Source organism: Meleagris gallopavo, chromosome 28 (assembly GCF_905368555.1).
Source record: "Meleagris gallopavo chromosome 28, MGAL_WU_HG_1.1, whole genome shotgun sequence".
Classification (NCBI taxonomy): domain Eukaryota; kingdom Metazoa; phylum Chordata; class Aves; order Galliformes; family Phasianidae; genus Meleagris; species Meleagris gallopavo.
The window spans coordinates 3,916,004-3,934,179 of NC_139431.1; the positions used below are offsets into that span (position 1 = coordinate 3,916,004).

At 42.1% G+C, this 18,176-nt stretch overlaps 1 protein-coding gene across 2 annotated transcripts; it reads right to left on the reverse strand.

The window, feature by feature from the left end:
* Window positions 1-89: 89 nt before the first annotated feature.
* CSDE1 (cold shock domain containing E1) lies at window positions 90-17,947 on the reverse strand. 2 transcript variants are annotated; one of them, XM_085210529.1, is made up of 20 exons: window positions 17,801-17,947; window positions 13,940-14,353; window positions 12,302-12,500; window positions 11,531-11,640; window positions 11,075-11,167; window positions 10,436-10,533; window positions 10,196-10,277; window positions 9,726-9,854; window positions 9,412-9,537; window positions 8,393-8,605; window positions 7,367-7,507; window positions 7,112-7,270; window positions 6,215-6,322; window positions 5,222-5,397; window positions 4,779-4,891; window positions 3,949-4,068; window positions 3,517-3,695; window positions 2,709-2,872; window positions 1,723-1,855; window positions 90-1,388 (listed from the first exon to the last, which is right to left on the reverse strand). In XM_085210529.1, the coding sequence occupies exons 3-20, from the start codon at window positions 12,498-12,500 to the stop codon at window positions 1,341-1,343; spliced, it is 2,391 nt and encodes a 796-aa protein (XP_085066655.1). In that variant the 5' UTR covers window positions 13,940-14,353; window positions 17,801-17,947; the 3' UTR covers window positions 90-1,340. The 2 variants fall into 2 exon arrangements, with proteins under 2 accessions (XP_085066655.1, XP_085066656.1); XM_085210530.1 differs by lacking the exon at window positions 11,075-11,167.
* Between the last annotated feature and the right edge of the window lie 229 nt (window positions 17,948-18,176).

Here is an 18,176-nt window from a genome sequence, read left to right on the forward strand (position 1 = left end):
CGTCCGGGCACGTGACCGCAGCACCTGCCAGCTGACCGGGGGGGGAGGGGGGCGGCGCCCAACAAGAGACACGGGCGCGGAGAAAGGAGTTGTTCAAAATCAGTAAAACTTTATTCTATTTCCATTCTTTGCCATTAACAGAAAAAATTGGAGAAAGCAATGTTTGTTTTACAAAGATAATGCATCTCCCAGAGAAGAAAACCCTAAATTGAGAATAGAGGTAACATGAAAACAAAACAAAAAAAAAAAACCACAGTACTGCCCTCTATTCAAAGAAAGGAACTCCTGATCTTTTTTGGTAAAGTAATACTTAGACCAATCATTCAGTTTTCTTGCTTGATAAAGTGTGACTGGGGAAACGGGGGAAGGGGAAGGGAGGCGGGGAGGGAAGGGGGAGGGAAGCACACAGACATCAACTATTTCACCTTGATGAAAGTTTCAATACAGCTATGGAAAGCCTAAGTATTTATTCTTTTACAGTACACTGGGTGCCGGCTGCAAAGAAAAAAAAAATGGATTCACTTCAGGCACAATTTCTTTCTTTGTAAATTTAAATCAGTAAAAGAAACTGGGTTTAGAAGCTGCAGTGTTCTAAGCAGCAGCAAACTTGTGCATTGTTTTAAATATATTTAAATTACCACACTGATGGCACGCCTCAGCCTTATGAAATTCTGCACTGCAGGCATTTCAGAACACTACAAAAAATGTCTACCCCAGAAAGAGACTTTCACTGAGCTCTAACACAACTTCGCTGGCTAAAGGATTCAAAATTAAACGAAATATGAAAACAAAGTAACATCTAGCCATCATCTTAAGTCATCTGAATGTTCATACAGATTTTCTATCAAACTGAACTTAGTCTCCACCCTCCTATGGTCCTCAGAATTTGAGCAGAGTGAGCAGAAGTGAGCTTTCCACATCCACTTCGAAGGAAAGACGTAACGCAACTGAGTACTAAGGCATAGTAAAATACCTTGGCCAAGGTAACAAAGAAAGCATAGGTAAATGTAGTGCAGAATTCCATAAGGTCTACCAGAGTAGAGCTGTCTATAATGTTTACTCACATAGGCAATGTAGATTTGCAGTTACCAGTTGCGTTAAATGCACCATTCAAAACAAGCTTCTAAAATGTGATACTATAAGGCGCCACCTGAAGTTCTCCAGAATGCAACTGTGCATAATTTTAAAATGGTTTCATAAATTTATTTTAAACATAACATGAGAAGGTGTTAAAACTGGTGTAATAGCTTCTTAAAATTTGGAAGGGATGAATAGGGAGATATTCAGTACCCTTCATCAGCCCCCACCACTTTTCATCCTTCAGGCATTGGCTTTGTTGATCAGTCTATAACACCAGCTTGACGGATCTTTCTCTCTGCACCAAATCCCTGCAAGGAAAAAACAAATCTTTTAGGTCTGGCATCGTGCTTTAAAGCAGGCTTGTTTTGATCCTACCGTGTACAACATCAACACATGGCTAATTCACCATGCTTGGCTTCAGAACCAGAGCAAGTAACAGAGCAAGTCATGTGGGTTGCTCTTCTGAAACTATAACATACATCAGCTCCCAAACACCTGACTAAAGTAGTATAATCTCACACAGCAGGAGACTGTTATATGGCAGTTAAGTTGACATATTTCAAACAGTTTTGACTTTCAAGAGTAGAAACAAGTTAAACCACAAGCTGATCATCCTGCAAGCCAGCCCTGTATCTCACACACCTTTGAGTTATCCGGTCCCCTGGGCTGACGAAGAACTGTTAGACGAGGAGCATTGGCATCATCCAGATTAATGTTCTTTAAACGATTAACAAGTCTATCTGGACGTGGAGCAGCAACAGCCTTAGCGCCTTCACTGTAAGAAAATCAATCACACAGAATCCTGATGACCTCCCAGAGATGTGCAAGCTACCAAATACAGTCACTTTCCATATTAAGGCATCAGCACAGCCTGCTTTGTTTGAAGGCAGACCTTCTGGATGACACTACGTCTGCTTCAAAACCATTACTTCAACCACTGGATGCTGAAACAGCAGCAGATCAAAACAATATTCTTAAAAGGAGTATATAAAGCTGCTGCAGATACTATTAATGCATGCATGACAGCACTCCCTCCATTTCTGTTGCCTTTAACTGAAACAATGTAAGTCTTGCAATTTGCCAGTATGCAGCAGCACAGTAACATCTCTGAAGACAGTTTTGAGAAAAAAAATTAAACACTGCCATAAAACATTAACAAGATACCTTAAAAAAATACACATTTTAATTAACACAATTCAGAAGTCATTCAAAAGCAAAACATACCTATCACCCCTAGAAATAGCATCAAAGAAGACTAACAACTTTTTATATATGTAGAAGCAAAAGATGCTTAGCTGTTTATAAACAGGTGCGGAGCATAAATCATCAGACCGACCAAGAACTACATAAAGAATTCAATCACTTCTATCACTCATTAATTTCTGCGTGAAGACTATTTAATTATTTGCCCCTTTTTTTTTTTTTAAATGTATTCTTAAGCAAAGCTGGATTGTGCTGCTGCACTGCAGGCCCTACACGTGCTGGTACATCTCAGAGGTGAGGCTCTCACTAAAGCCAACCACAATTCAGAGCTCCAGTTGTAGGAACAGCTAAGTCAGTTTGAAAGCAGTATGTGCTCCACTACTGGTGCAGTCTGCCAGATTAAACAAGTGATCTGAAATCCTCACCAGACACGCCACACGTTACAGGCACTGCATTTCCCTGTGCGCTGGTTCAGAATTACTGAGAACTCCACTTCATCCCCAGCTTGTAGTTCCACACCATCCTGTACTTCTTTGACATGGAAGAAGAGCTTTTTGCTGTCACCCACTTCATAGTTAATGAAACCAAACTGAAAACCAAAACATTATATTGTTATTTATTTCCCCTTAACCCAAGCAGATACAATTATATAGTCACTCTATTACAAATACAACTTCTACACTGAACAGAATACAATATTTCTACAAGTCTAGCCACTCCCTGTGGGTTTCTAAAGGCACACTTAAACCCTGAAGTCCATAAGCAAGCTCTGAAAACTGCAGAAGTCCTTTAGTAAAGCAAGCTGCCAAGGCTTTATTAAACTAAGATATGCAATGCTCTACATTCTTTTCTAAACTCTACCTTTAAAATTACCTAACAGAAACAATCTTTTTTCTTTCCCGATTACCAGTGGCTGATTAAGAAGCCAGTTATTTTGGTTTACTGCTTTACTCGTGCTGCGCCAAGGAAGGTTCTCAGAAGGTATTAGGAAAAGTCTTCACCAGAGAGCGATGGTGCACTGGAACAGGCAGTAGCTCAGCTTTACTAAAGCCACACTACACAAGCTTGCACAAACCAGTACTTGGGTTACATAAGCCTGGTTCTTATTTGTTTAGAATAAGAGTTTCTGCAACTGTTTGCTTCACAACAGACTTTCTGCATTCAAGTGTTAAAGCAGGTCCTGACCTTCTCTATGCCATCTCCAGCAATTTCCAATTAGCAGCATTTGCTCACCTGGTCTTTCACACATTCCACAGTGGCTCTGCGGAACGGTGTGATGTTGACAGCCATTGTCTGCCCATTCTGACCAAGAACACACAGCTGGAACTTTACTGTCTCTCCCTTCTGCAGACAGTCACCTTTGTTTGCCATTCCAACAATTCCAAATGGATAGAATTCTCCTTTCATTTCACCTACAGAAGAAAACACACAAGATAAGATTAAGCCTCTTTGTTCTTGAGTGCATTTAGAATTTATATCTGGTATTTACTTCTACTGTCAGCTTACCACTGTGAATACAATCCTCATCACCTCTAATGTCATGCAGTTTATTACATTCCTATGCTCCCTGTGCGCCAGCAAACAGCACTTACAGATTTACCTCAGATGAACAACTGTTTATTACACTTATTAAAGCAAGCTTGAAGCAAAAGCATCAGGTCTTACCATCCTCCATGACTTCAATCATGCCCTGGTATTCAGTCTGTGTTGGATCTACGCTCCGCAAAGGACGAATTACTTTACCAGAGTAAACAGTTGGGTCAGCTTCTTCAGTGATACCATTCACTGAAAAGAAAGAGACAGTGCAAGAATCAGGAAGTTCTTGTCATACTTTCTCTTTTAAAAAGGACTGACCAATTCGTGTTCACAGTCTGCACTGCAACACCTTAATAAAGCACATATAGTCCCCTAGAACTGGAACAGCTCTAACTCAGTAACACATGACAACAGCTTTTCTAATCACCACCACTGTTCTAATGCAGAAGCAGGAGGATATTAATTCCTCATGAAATTAGAGGCCATGCAACTTGAAAAAGCACACTGGAGGATCTTGCTTCTCTACCGCTGTATTTCCAACTCCCTGTCATCATGCAAATTGGTTAAGTATACATTTTGCATCCCCAAAATCCTTGATATCCACATCTGCAATTTTTCTTCTCTAAGAAACAGCACAACTAGTAGAATTACTAGTGGCAAAATCATCCAGATTAGGTGTTTTCTTCTATCCCTCCAACTAATGAGTAGAGACAAAGATAAAGGAAGAGTTGCTACTGCATACAGTGCTCTTGGTCTGCACTTTCCTTTCAGTTAAGGCAAGAAACAGGCTTCAGGAAATTGTTTGATGATATTAGTGCTTAGCAGACTTGACTACTGATCATCACATTAAGCATCTTCCTCTTGCTTTAAACTCCAATTGTCATCAGAACTACCAATTTAACCACCAGCATCTGTCAAGACCCTTTTAAGAAGAAATTACCAGGTACAGCCTTACTTACCTGCATGTGTTTTGTTCACCTTTTCTGCACTAACTTTGTTTCCTTTGCCTTTCGACAAGCTGTATTCAACTGTGTCTCCAAGTTCCAGGCTATCAATATCACCACAGTACTCACTACAGGAAGAGAATTACGTGCAAATTTCTTTTAGTTTCATGACAGCAGTAATGCTCATCCAACATTTAAATAGGTTGATTTAGAACACATTTATTGGTTCAGCATCTCACATTTTCAAGGAATCCTCATTCAGGAAAGCAAAACTTTTTAAATATACAATTCAAAAACTGCATTTCTTGGCCTGAAATTCAGAGGCAGAGATCACAGAGATCTCTGACAAACAGAAAAGCCTGAGCTCAGCAGAGGTCATAAATGGAAGTTCAGACACCAAAGCATGTGAACATGTGAAGCAACAAACACTCACTCCTACACAAGGAACTGTCACTCACCTGTAGTGGAAGAAGATCTCCTTATCATGATTGGCTGTTTCAATAAACCCAAAGTTATCTTTCAGGGCTGCCACATATCCCAAAAGTCTCTTGGAACTGTAATTGCGTCCAAGCATTCTGACAGAAACTGCTGTTTGCAGACCAGTTCTCTTCACTTCACAAACACTGAACTCAACCTGTTGAAGAGGTACATTATTAATACTACAGACAAAAAAAGCACAACCACTAAAAGCAATAAACAACAACCCAAACAACTTATTTCAAAGTTGCACTGCTGTAATCAACACCTAGGCTCAGCTGGAAAGGCATCTTCTAGCCACTCCTCTCCCAAAAACATCTGTGTTTTTGGCAGAATTACAGCTAAAGAGTGGCAGAATTACAGCTGTAACACCTGGAAAGGCAACTTAGCCTCTAGCACTCTGCTTCTACCTATCAAATAGATTCTCTCTTACCTTTATGATTTACCTCTGCACTATACTCTCAGTAGGCAACTGGTAATGTATGTCGCTGGTTTGGCTTGCTCATTTTAGATTTTTAATGATAATAAATCAGAGCACAGCCCCTGAACATTAGCAGTTTTTAGGCTGCTATTCCAGATCTCTCAACTTTCCCCAGCCATTATCTCTAGATATTTCATTCATAAGTGGATGTTCTCACTTTTCAACATCCATCTTGATATCTCTATGTTAATCTTTCTCAAGTATTCACAAGTGGAGTTGTCCACTGTCCTTATATGCAAGTGTAAGAATTCCTTTAATTAAAACAATTTGCATAGAAAACAGTATTTTCATGTGTGGTATCAGGTTTCAAGATGTTTCTTAGTTACACAAAAAATAAAGCTACAAACCTAAGAGAGAAAGAAAAGAAATAGGTGACTATGTCTTGTCCTTCACTTAAAAAGGACTTAAAAAATCCAGGAACAAGGCAAAGAGAAGCTCACATCTTTAAAAAAAACTAAAAAATATTTCCCAATAGTATACTTAGTTGTATTGCCTTATCTCCTATCTGGGGATTAGCAGATCCTTCCACATCCTTGGCCTGGTAAGGAATGGTCAGTTTTACTCCACAGTCATCATAAACAATTATTCCATCTTCAGCTTCCTAGGAAAAAAAAAAAATAAAAAGACAAACAGGTGTTTTATTTGTTTGCAAACAGGCTTACTATATACAATGCAAGCACTGAACATTTACTTGTTCTGCAACAACTACAAAGTATCTGGTGAAAACAGACCAATAAACACTAAGATGATTGAAAGACACAAGCTTTAAATGACAAATTGTAGCTTTTACCAGACAGTGGTATTACTTTATTTCTTCTAACAATACTGTTTCCATTATTTACTGAAAGTTCATTCTATCCTAGTTTTAAGCAGCATGAAAAAACAGAGGCTCTTCTCAAGCCCCAGAACCTTAGGTTTCAACCAATTTTAGCATCTTAGGAAAAGGTTCTTCACCAACAGGGCATTCAGGCCCTGGAAATGTCTCCCCAGAGCAGCAGACATGGCTTCAAGCTGCCAGAGCTCATTTGGACCATGCCCTCAGACACAGAGTTTGAACTTCAGGTGATCCTGTGTGGAGCCAGGAATTCGACTCAATGATCCTTCTAGGTCCCTCCCAGCTTGGGGCATTCTATGGTTCTACCTTCCACAGCAGGAGGTAGAATCGTTCCACCAAGCTCTTGGAAGTTATCCTCAACAGAAACACCACTAATGGTGTTTCTGTTATATTGTTTCACCTAAGTTAGCCCTCACTGAGTAATCAGCAATCCAACACAATCCATATTTATAGAAGATAAAAAGTGCTTCAGAATGTTGAATTATAGACTTCAAAGCAGTAGTCTCTGTCTGCAAAGCAAGAAACACAATATAGTTACTTTTACTTGTGTACTACCTTCTCTTTGCCTTTATTTGGGCTACTGGCTTTGGCTGGAGTGGCTTCTTTGTCTATAGTGCCCACAAAACGGTGATCTGATTGGGTGTGGAAAGAAACTGTGCCTTTTGGAAGTTTTTTAATCCTTATAGCATGATTTCTTTGGGCAGACAGCATATCCTGAAAAAATCAGATCAATGTGATTTTAGACAGACCGCATATAAATGCTTTTGTGAAACCCTAGTTTTCAAAGAAATTGTACTCAATTGCACTCACAGGAACCACAGTAAACTCTACTTCATCAGAAATATGGAGTTGGTTTCCATCCATAATTTCACTGAAGTGAAAGAACATGCGAGCATCCCTGTCAACACACTTAATGAAGCCAAAGCCATCTCTCATCGCAGCAATTACTCCCTGTAAATAGAAAAACCATTACAGTTTTACTTTGTTAACATCTGTCTGTAAAAAGACAACTATGGAGTATCTAACAATCTGAACACAAACCTCAAATTCTAAAAAAATAATGAAAAAAATAAAAAAACTTCTCAATAAGCTTCCTTGCACACTGTAGTGCAAATGGTTACAGTCAAACTTAAATGCAAGCAAATCCTACTTACCTAATTTTTTTTTCTACTTGCTCTCTGATTCATAAGTAGTGAAAAGTGAAGATGAATTTAAGCCACAAGAGGACTAAGAAAAGCCAGAGAACTGGAAGTCACTGCTGTACACACACACAGAGGTTAGGTTTTCCAGCACTTTACCAAAACAAAAGATGTTCTTTCATAATGATAAGCACAACTATCTCAGTCACTGTGACCCATTAGAAGCTTCTCTGCACATAACAGAATTCAGTTCTTTCTGATCCTCAGGCAAAGATTGTACAAAGAACACTGAAGATCAAGATTCAAAAGCTGTACCTAGTACCTCCTCTGATTCTTAAGGCTTTTCACTGACTGAACTAGAGCAGCATCAGGTTCTTTCGGTTTCTGAAGGAAGACGAGTTTTTAATTTCTTCATAGCTGCATGACTGCTATGCCTGCTATAACCAAAGAGCAAGCCACTCCAAGAGATACAACATATTTGCTTTCCTAATATGATTTAATTCCTGAGTAGAAAAAGTGTACAGCATTAGTTCAGAGTTTTCTGCCATTCAGGCACATTTGGACATTTACTGAAGATCTGAGGATCTGACTTCAGACAGGTCAACAGACACTGGCAATTTTTATATTGTTCCAGATACTATTTTTCACCTTTAGTTCCTCCCCTCAACAATAAAAACTTTTAAAAATAGATACTTACCATTTCCCTAGTTTCATTAGTAAACTGGAAAGTATTGGGGAGAACCTCAATATTGGTGGCTCGTTCCAGTTTGTCACGTCTGTCTGTTGAAATATTGAATCGAACGTGGTCACTTTCCAGCAAAGTCACCTTGGATTTTGTATCTTTGTCTCCAAATGGAAGTTCTTTAGGAATCACAAAATCAACTTTGATGCGGCCAGGTAATGGATCATTCTAGAAGATAGAAAAATGCAACAGAAAAAGTTAGTACACCTACAAGTCTCAGCACTTTGGGTTAGGAAGGCACCATGTTCGAGTGACCACTCCCAGATTACACTGTCATGACTAGAATTTAACTTAGTTTCTACCTTACCTAACAGATGCACTAAATTGCCAACAAAACTAAAAATTAATGTTGAGAATTAAGTTCATAACCATACTTACCCTACTCTAAGAGGCCCTTACTGTTGAGTGTTCAAACACACAAAAAACATTCCCCTGTAGCCTCCAAAATCCCAACCAGCAAAACAAAAAACAAGGATGCAGAGTAGCTTGAACACTTCAGAGAAGTGTTTTTGTGTACATCCTATACTCTAAGCCAAACATTAAGGGCCACACAACTCTTCTTCACAACCAGATTAACTGCCAACGCTCACAGGAGCCCATAAAGCACACTGTGTTTTTGCTTTAAGAGTCTTCTTTGTTGTTATCTTTTGTTTGTTTGAAGAATGCATCTTTAACACCCTCATTTTTCAATTGGAAGTACTTCAAGCTTAAAGATACACTTCACAAAGCACCACTATTGTGTATTACCCTATTTCCTGGACCTTTAAAATTTAGTAAAAAAAAAAAAAAAAAAACTGCTTCCTGTGACTGCTGTCAATGGTTGGCACAAGTTAAGCAGTCCAAACTTACTCTTCTACTCTGCAGCGAGCTCTGATGCAATGCCTAACAGCAGACTTCCAGAGAGAAAGGAGAACATTTGTTCTGTGACTGGAAATCAATGCAGTATTTCCCTTAAATTTAATACTGAAACACACCTGGTTTTTGCTGGGTACTTTTGGAATTACTTTGGTTACAGTTCCTTCAAAGTGTTCTATGCTGATATCTTCAAAGATGACAGTTCCTTGAGGCAGCAGTCTTACATCTGTTGCAACTTCTTTACCCTAAAAGCACAAAAATCAGTCAAATACCCCTAAAGAAGTGATAAAAACAATAAGATCATTTTCCTATTAACCCTGCTCCCCCCTTTACCCCCCCCCCTTTTTTTTTTTTTTTTTTTTTTTAAGTGAATTTGAATAAACAGGCAGCTGTCCAGGATCTTGTCTTCAGTTTTTACTGGAGTTCATCTTACATTTCTGTCTTTGATTGTAAACTCCACATCATCACCAGGCTGTAAGGCTTCTAGGTCACCTTTAAATTCACTATAGTGAAAGAATATCTCCTTCACGACATCACCCCTCTCAATAAATCCAAAGGCTTCCTAAGAACAGAAGAAAGTGTTCAGTAGATTGCCCAATCTCTTCATGTATTATTAAGAAAACATTTTACACATTCTAACAATAAGACTTCATCACTTCAGTACAGCAACCTTGAGTGCATTCAGCTCATACTACAACAAAAGCATTACAGGAAACAATTAAAACTTTCCTGTTTTCAAGGAGTGTGTGTACTCAAGATAAGCTGTTTAAACTGTTTGACCTAGTTTGCATTCACACTTCCAAAATCTTAATAGCTCTTAATGCATTGAATTTACTATTTAGAGAACTTGACAGAAAAGCATTTCATCTTTTAGTAGTATTTTGAAGCTGAAACATCACTTACTTTCATGGCACAGACTACTCCTTGACAACGGGCTTGTTTCTTTTTTAATAGCATAATGTTACGAGCACTTACAGCACCAGTACTAAAGGGAAGAAAGAGAACAAAGCTGAAACGTCTGAAAACCAGAGGCAATGTTAAGATTCTATTTCATAATGTTATTTCAGTTCTTGGAAAAGGCACGAAGTGCTGCCCAACTACTAAAAGAGAAAGCATGAGATCAGAAACACGATATCAACTTACTGTTTATTTGTATCAATTACAAAGTTTATTTTATCTCCTGTTTCCAGCTGAATATTTCCTTCAACATCTTCTGGAGTGTAAGTCAGGTAAAATACTTCCTGTAAATTAACATTAACTAATATTATTCCACTTGTTAATTCAAAGGATGGTTAGCACATTTTTGTTTAGAAACAACAACTGCTTTTATACAAATGGATTTAGTGAGAAAACTGAAAATGATCAGACATGGCATGCAAAAACATTCTTTCTTCCATTGGGCTGTTTTTGAGTCTGTAAAATGCAACTTAATTGAGAGGTTTGTAGGTGGCCATCTTGAAATGCCAATTTCTAAACTTTCAAAGTTCAAAATAAGGATATGTGAATGTTACACAATCCAGCTTTGGTAAGTTTTAAAACAGAAAACCAACTATTTGGCTCTACATTGAGTTCCCCATAGAGACAGGTGGGCAAGCAAGCTGTAAAATTAACGTCTGTTTGTTGCAATTGCTTAAGTATGCTTTTTTTAAGAACTACAGTTCTTAGGAGTGTCAGTTGTCCACATTCAAGTGTTTTTTTGGTTTTGTTTTGGTTTTTTTTTTTTTGCTCACAGACCACAATTATAGATCAGTCAAGAGTTCAAATAAAATACATAAGCTTTACCCCATTACGTTCGTAGCATACACTCCCTGTTGGACTCTGACCCGGGGCAGCTGGAGATTTACTCTCTAAATTGTGAGGAACAGCACACACAACCTACCAGCCAAAAAAAAAAAAAAAAAGAAAAAATCCATGGCTAGTCATTCCAGGAGTAGCAGTGTAGAAAACAAAATGAATCTCAATATCCTCTACTGTACACTTGGGGATTAACTTCTAGTTTAAACCACCAGAGAATGTCATGCTGTAACATTTCAATCTTATGGAGCATCTGTTGCCTTGAAGGGTTGCTTGGAGCAAAGAGCTCACATAGAAACTCTAAATTTCTACTAGAATAACAAAAAAAGATTTCAGTGTAACTGAATTCTGTATGTGTTTAGCATGCATGCTCAATGAATCTGGTCCTCCTAAAGTAAAAGATGGCAGTTGAATGCATAGAAAACAGACATCATAGCCACTGACTTGTCCATTTATTCGTTCTTCAGGTAATATTTCTGGTTTGATCTTCACCAATTTAACAGCAATGGGTTTTCCAGTTCGGCGATCAGAAGACACTTCAAATTCAACATCATCTACAAAACAATCAAACACAACAATGACATCACAGACTGCAATTTTTAAACATTACTAACTGGTTCAGTCTGCTAGTTCACTGCTCATACCTAACTTCAACAAAGAAAAGCTTCTTTTCCCTAGGAAGGATGCATTATTTGCAGTTACTTCTGGAATTGCTCCACTCTAACTGCTTGCCCTGCTGTACTTCCCCCATCCTTCCCTGTGCTCACTTAACAGCCAACCTCACACTGAAGGAGCTCAGATTATGTAAGACTGCTACTGAACAGTCTATAAACTTCATTACTACAAACTACTAGCAGCACCCCTACGCTGCAAGACAAACATCTTCCAACTAATTCTCAAAAAAACCCAAATACTAAGTACATGAGGCATAGCACTTCCAGTCTGAACGCTTGTTTCCACCTTAGTTTTGCAGCTTGGACTTCACACTGTACACCTTTTTCAGAATGGCTGCTTGCATTAAGCATGCTGAGGTAAGAAAAACAAAAAACAAAACAAAACTCTCATCAGAAGTGGCAGATGATGAATTCTATTGACATTTTAACTCATTAGTAGCAACTGAACGCATCTTTCATGCCACAAGATAAAACGATTTCCTATGGAAAACAAGAGACTTGTTCTCATTTAGTAGAGAAACTCCAACAGCTGTCTGATTACCTCCTACTTTGAGCTCCTGCAAGTTGCCATTATACTGTGAGCAGTGGAAGAACAGTCTAGCCTGCCGTTCTGAGCACTGAATGAATCCATACGAAGTCAACAGTTTCTCTATAACGCCAGTCTCGCGCAGCGCTGCCGAAGTACCATTGGGGTACCCGTTGTGTCCATTGTTGTGGAGAAGGTTTGGATCAAAGCTCATCTATTCAAAAGAAAACAGCAGGAAATAAACTAAACAGTACTCACGTCTCCTTTCACCACATAAACATTACAACAGGCATAAAGAGCTTATGGAAGTTATTGTAACAAGTAAATTCTGAAAGTTTTTTTTGTTTTTTTTTTGTTTTTAAATAGAGTAAAAAATGCTCAAGTTGTCTAGCTGTTGGAAAACAATCCTTACAACTCAGACTGGCAACATACATTGCATGTTAGTTCCTGTCACCATCACATACAACCCTCACCTTTTGAAGAAGGCAGTCCCTAGTACAACCAAAGAAAGAAAGAGGCCCTTGTGGGAAGGCTGACATGTTTGATTTTAAGCCATCTTAGAGTTCAAAACATTTTTGGAAATTAAACCAGCCCTGCAGGTAAAATGACTGGGGGAAGGGAACATGGTGTATTATTAAACTCATTTGCTGAATAACAGGTTGATGGTTTTGCCTATTACGAAAGCTCCAAGCAGTGCTACACATGACTTTGTCCATGACTCACAAAAATCATCTCTTCACATCTCCAGTGTAAGCTGAGCACACGAACACACATCACCCCCTGCTAACAGGGAGGATAGATAACAGCTTACTAACAAAATCTACCTCACACCAAGTTCCGAATGGCCAAGGCTCAGGGTTAAAAAACAACACTGCTCAACACTTCCTCAAACCACTATTGATCAGTACTGCTGACCACAGATAAAGCCTGACAGCTGAAGTTCAAGGAGGGATGTACTTCTCAGGATGACACTAACATCTGCTGTAGAAAGAAAGACAGGGAATGATAGTACCAGCAGTCTTTCTAGATGCTTGCCATGCTCCTGTTCAAACAAAGTAATAGAGCAAAACAAAAAACTACATATAAATAAATTGGGGAGAAAAAAAAAAAAATCAACTTCTGCGAAGTGATACATACAGAAAAATGGAAGTATTGTCATAAAACTGTTCTCTAACAAACAGCTAGCAGAACAGTTCTTTAAGAACCTTCTAGGAATAGCCCACAACTCATTAATGCACGAAGAAGACTTGCTCAGACCTGAAATATAATGAGTACATGCTGAACCACAACTAGCTGTGGTGTTGACTATCAGCAGTTTACCACAACAGCTGACCCATCAATTAACAAAACTTGGAACTCCAATAGTTGGAAAAAAAAAAAACAAACTGTACTAGAAGACTTAAAGAAAACTAAACAGAGATTGCAAACCAATGAAAATAGCATAAGCTTTGGAAAGAAAAAGGGATTATAATCACAGCACTGCTACTAAAATAAACACAAAACTGTAACACAGGTATCACCAATTCATCACACTACAATCAAACCAACATAACAGCACAGAATAGCCGAAAAAAACATCACAGAAAACACAGCCTCCTGTTGTTGTTTGCAACTAAGTTTGGAATGCTAAAACTACACAGCACGTGCACAAACCTCGCAGTGATATTCAAATATTGCACTTTCAGTAGTATTAGCCGATTCTTCTGCTTCAGTACGAAGTTTCAAAGGATGAAGACTGCTATTGACACAGAGAGAGAAAAGGAGAAAGATAGAAAGAAAAAAAAGAGAGAGAGAGAGAGCACACTAATAAAGAATACAAGCGCTGCTGCCCTGGGCAGTTTCAATACAGCACTGGAGAAAACAAAGACTACTAGCAGCGTTGGGACGTGCTCTTTTGAAGCTGTTGAGTAGGCACAAACTTCTGGTTTCAGATCAAGCCTTGTGTCTTCAGTGTAAGTTTCCTCTTCTTTGGTCTTGAATTGTTGTTACGATGCGGTATATTCTTTTCCTGATCTGAACTTGAAGCAGCAGTTTCAGGTGGTAAATTCTGTTCTGTTTCACTTCATACTGGAGACAGAAAAACAAAAAGACATGCACTGAAGTATAACTTTAACAGAAATTACACATCAGCCCTGTGTGCTCCTATGAACGGGTGCATATCCTCTACTTTGATACCATGGGTTTGATTCAAATTAAAGGGGAGCTGGTTCATATATTTATTTTGTATTCCCATTTTCAGTTCTGGTTTCCCAAGAAACTCTACCTCCATACCAGTGATACACGATTTCTAATTTTAAACACTTCAGATGCAGTTACACATTCCAGGAAAGGTCCCAGTTTGTACCAACTAAAACAGCAACTTCATTTGGATGCAAGCTGATTTCCCCAATGTAAGGAACCATAACTTCTTAATTTACGTTGAGCTCTGAATTTCCTTTAGTGAATTATGAAGACAGAACTGCATACTTGGAAAATAGGAAAAAATGAACTTATGTGACTACAAAGACACCCTCACACTTATTGCAGTGAAAATGCTGACTGCAGTTAGCCAGTACAGAGAATAGTTCTGAACCCCCAAAGCATACTAAGGATGTATGCAAACTCAACGCCTGTTTTTCAAACAAGTTCTTCAGTGACATCCTCCACAGAAAACATCTTCCCCACCACTTTCAGAACAACTCTGGGCTGAATAAGTTTTCTTGCTGTATTGTCACACATACACAAAAACTAAATGAAGGCTGAAATCTATGCCCAAGTACAAACTAGAAACTGGCACAGGCTTGCAGTGAAGGGATTTGATTGTAAAAAACTGAAATAAGGTAATGCAAAAATAAAAGACTCAGCACTGTTCTTACATATCCCCCTCTAATATTCAAGCAACCTTTATCATAACCCTATCCAGGATAAGGTAAACATCTCTCAATCAAGTTCAAGAGAAACGAAGCAGGCACACAACACAGCACAGGAACTGCATGGACACTTGGAATCTCATCATTAACATTCACTTCTCCCTCATCTAATCAGACCAGTATCATCAGAACTCTTCCAGCACTACAACTTACATCACCATTTGTATCTTTCAGGGCATGGAGTGTACATCTACATATAGCAATGGAAATATTTCTGTCTGCCCAAAGATAACTGAAGTAACTTTTGTCAAGTAATGGCATAAAGCATCAGCTTGCCCCCTAAGAGCAGGTTGGACTCAATAATTCATTTACTGTATTTAGGTCATTACAAATTAAAAAAAGAAGAAAAAAAAAAAAGCAGGGATATCAAGCCTGCAAAAGTCAAGTAAAAATTAGTGTGTGTATACCTCAAATTCTTTACTTTTTAATGCAGCTATTATAAATCCTTCTCCAAATAGTAAACACACTGAGCAGGTGCCCAGCCCCCACATCACACTGGGTTCTGAATTTGTGTATCTACAGCAGAATTGGTTTGTGCAAGGACAAGGAGGAGGCAGGGCCAGAGATGTGCTGCTCCTGAGCTCTTTTGTTGTGGATTTTGCTAAATGACAGCAAGTTGCACAGCACTGCTCACGGCTTGAAATGCATACACAGACTCACAGCAAAGGCTGCCAGGTGACGGACTTTGGTTCTCATTTTCTCCACAAACACAGGTATGTAACCGCAATAACATACATTCACAGAATGGCCTGGGTTGCAATCTTTTATTCTTCATTATTCATTATATATGAATCCTATTCAATATTCATATCCTTGAATCTCCTTCTCTGGAGATATTCAAGTCTCGCCTGGATGCCTACCTGTGCGATCTGGTGTAGGGAACCTGCTTTGGCAGGGGGTTGGTCTCGATCTCTAGAGGTCCCTTCCAACCCCTACAATTCTGTGATTCTGTGATTCAAAGGAGCACAATGCTCATCCAGTTCCAACCCCTTGCTATGTGCAGGTCGCCAACCAGCAGCCCAGGCTGCCCAGAGCCACATCCAGCCTGGCCCTGAATGCCTCCAGGGATGGGGCATCCACAGCCTCCTTGGGCAACCTGTGCCAGTGCCTCACCACCCTCTGGGTGAAAAACTTCCTCCTAATATCCAACCTAAACCTCCCCTATCTCATTTTAAAACCATTCTCCCTTGTCCTATCACCATCCACCCTCATAAACAGCCGTTCCCCCTCCTGTTTATATGCTCCCTTCAAGCACTGGAAGGTTGCAATGAGTTCTCCCAGCCTTCTCCAAATAAAAATCACATTCCTCAGACCTAAAGCACAGGCTAACTCTCTCTTATGCACAACCAGATCTAATGAAGACAAAACATTGTATTTTTAGTACGCAGGCACAGCGCAGCCATCAGATATCACTGGGAAACAAACGTGGCCATCTGAGGATGCGTGACGTGTGAGGAGCGCCGCGTGCCACCTCCTGAGCGCTGCAAACAATGCTGACAGCAGCGATAGCGCTCTGATGTTCACCAGATCGCCCACGGCACTCGGAGATTTTAAAAAATAACAACTCGAAGAAAATATTAGCAGTCATTTTTTGTGCATTTGAGCAACAACCCTGAGGAAAAAATAAAATGAGAGCAGGGCGGTAACGCTAGAGCGAGTTTTGTCTGAAGGATGGAGAGCTCCGCGCGCGTTCCTAAGGCGGGTCTGAGAGGACCGGGACGCGCAGCGCCGCGGAGCTCCGGGAGCGGCCGCCGGGCGCCCCAAGATGGAGGCGGCGGAGCGGAGCCGAGGGGCGGCGCCGCCAGCGGGGGCTGCAGCGGCCCACGGCGTGACAGCGCGGGATCGAGAGGGCCGGGCCGCCTCCGGGCCGAGGAAAGGGCGGGCGGCGCGGAGGGCGGGAGGCAGGGAGGAAAGGAGGGGCCGCCCTGCCCGCACACAAAAGGGGGCGATGGCGGCCGCTCCCCCGCACACAAAGGGACGGAGCCCGGCTCTGCAGCGGGCGGGGCCGCGCGCGCGGCACGCCGGGAGTTACGCTCCGGCGCCCGCCCGCCCCCGCGCCCGCCCCGGCGGCCCGTCCCCAGCAGCCCCAGCGCCAGGCGTCGCCCGGGGCTCGCCGGGACCCGTAGTCCCCCCTCGGCGCCGCCCCCGACCGGGCCGCGGCCCCCGACCTGCAGGTCCCGGCAGGCCCCGCGGCGGGGCGGGCGCGAGGCACGCCGGGAAGGTGAGTCCCGGCGCCGCCGCGGCCCCGCCCCGCAGCCCGACGGGACCCGGCCCCGCGGCAGGGCGGCTGCCCGCAGGACGCCGGGAAACGTAGTGCGCGCGACGGCACGGCCCGGCGGGCCCGAGGCCTCCGGCGCTTCATCCCCGGAGGCGGCCGGCCCACCCCGCCCCCACCCGTCCGTCGCCCCACGTACGCGGCCGGGGGAAGGCCCCGGGCGGCTTGGCCCCGCCGAGACCGCCGCGACGGGAGACGGCCGGGCCGCGGGATCAAAGGCGTCCTCCGCCTCTTTCACCGCTTCCCGCGGACCCCGGTTCCCCTTAAGCCGCGCGGGCACCGTCCGTCGCAGCGCCGGGCGCCCTTCGCTCCCCGCCCCGCCGTACTCACCCCAACAGCTCAGCGCCCCCGCTCCAGCGCCGCCATGAGCAGCACGGCACCGCACGTAGGAATAAATCCCGGCCTCTCGCGAGAACGCGGGGCGGAGCCGCGCCTGCGCCGTCGCAGTCACCGGCGGCCGCATGGTGCGCATGCGCGTAGGCTGGCGGCCAACGGCACCGTCGGTAACGCGCATGCGTCGCGCCCGGCCGGGCTCCGCGTGGGACGGGTTGGAAGCGGTGTGGAGGCACCGCGGCTGGGCGGAGAGCTGACGGCGGCTTTGCCGGTCCGCCTCTCTTCCCTCCTGGACTCTGTGCTGGGCACGGAGCTGCGGCAGCGCTAAGCGGGCTGCCTGGCTGCTTCCCCACCGAATAACCGGGAGATGGTG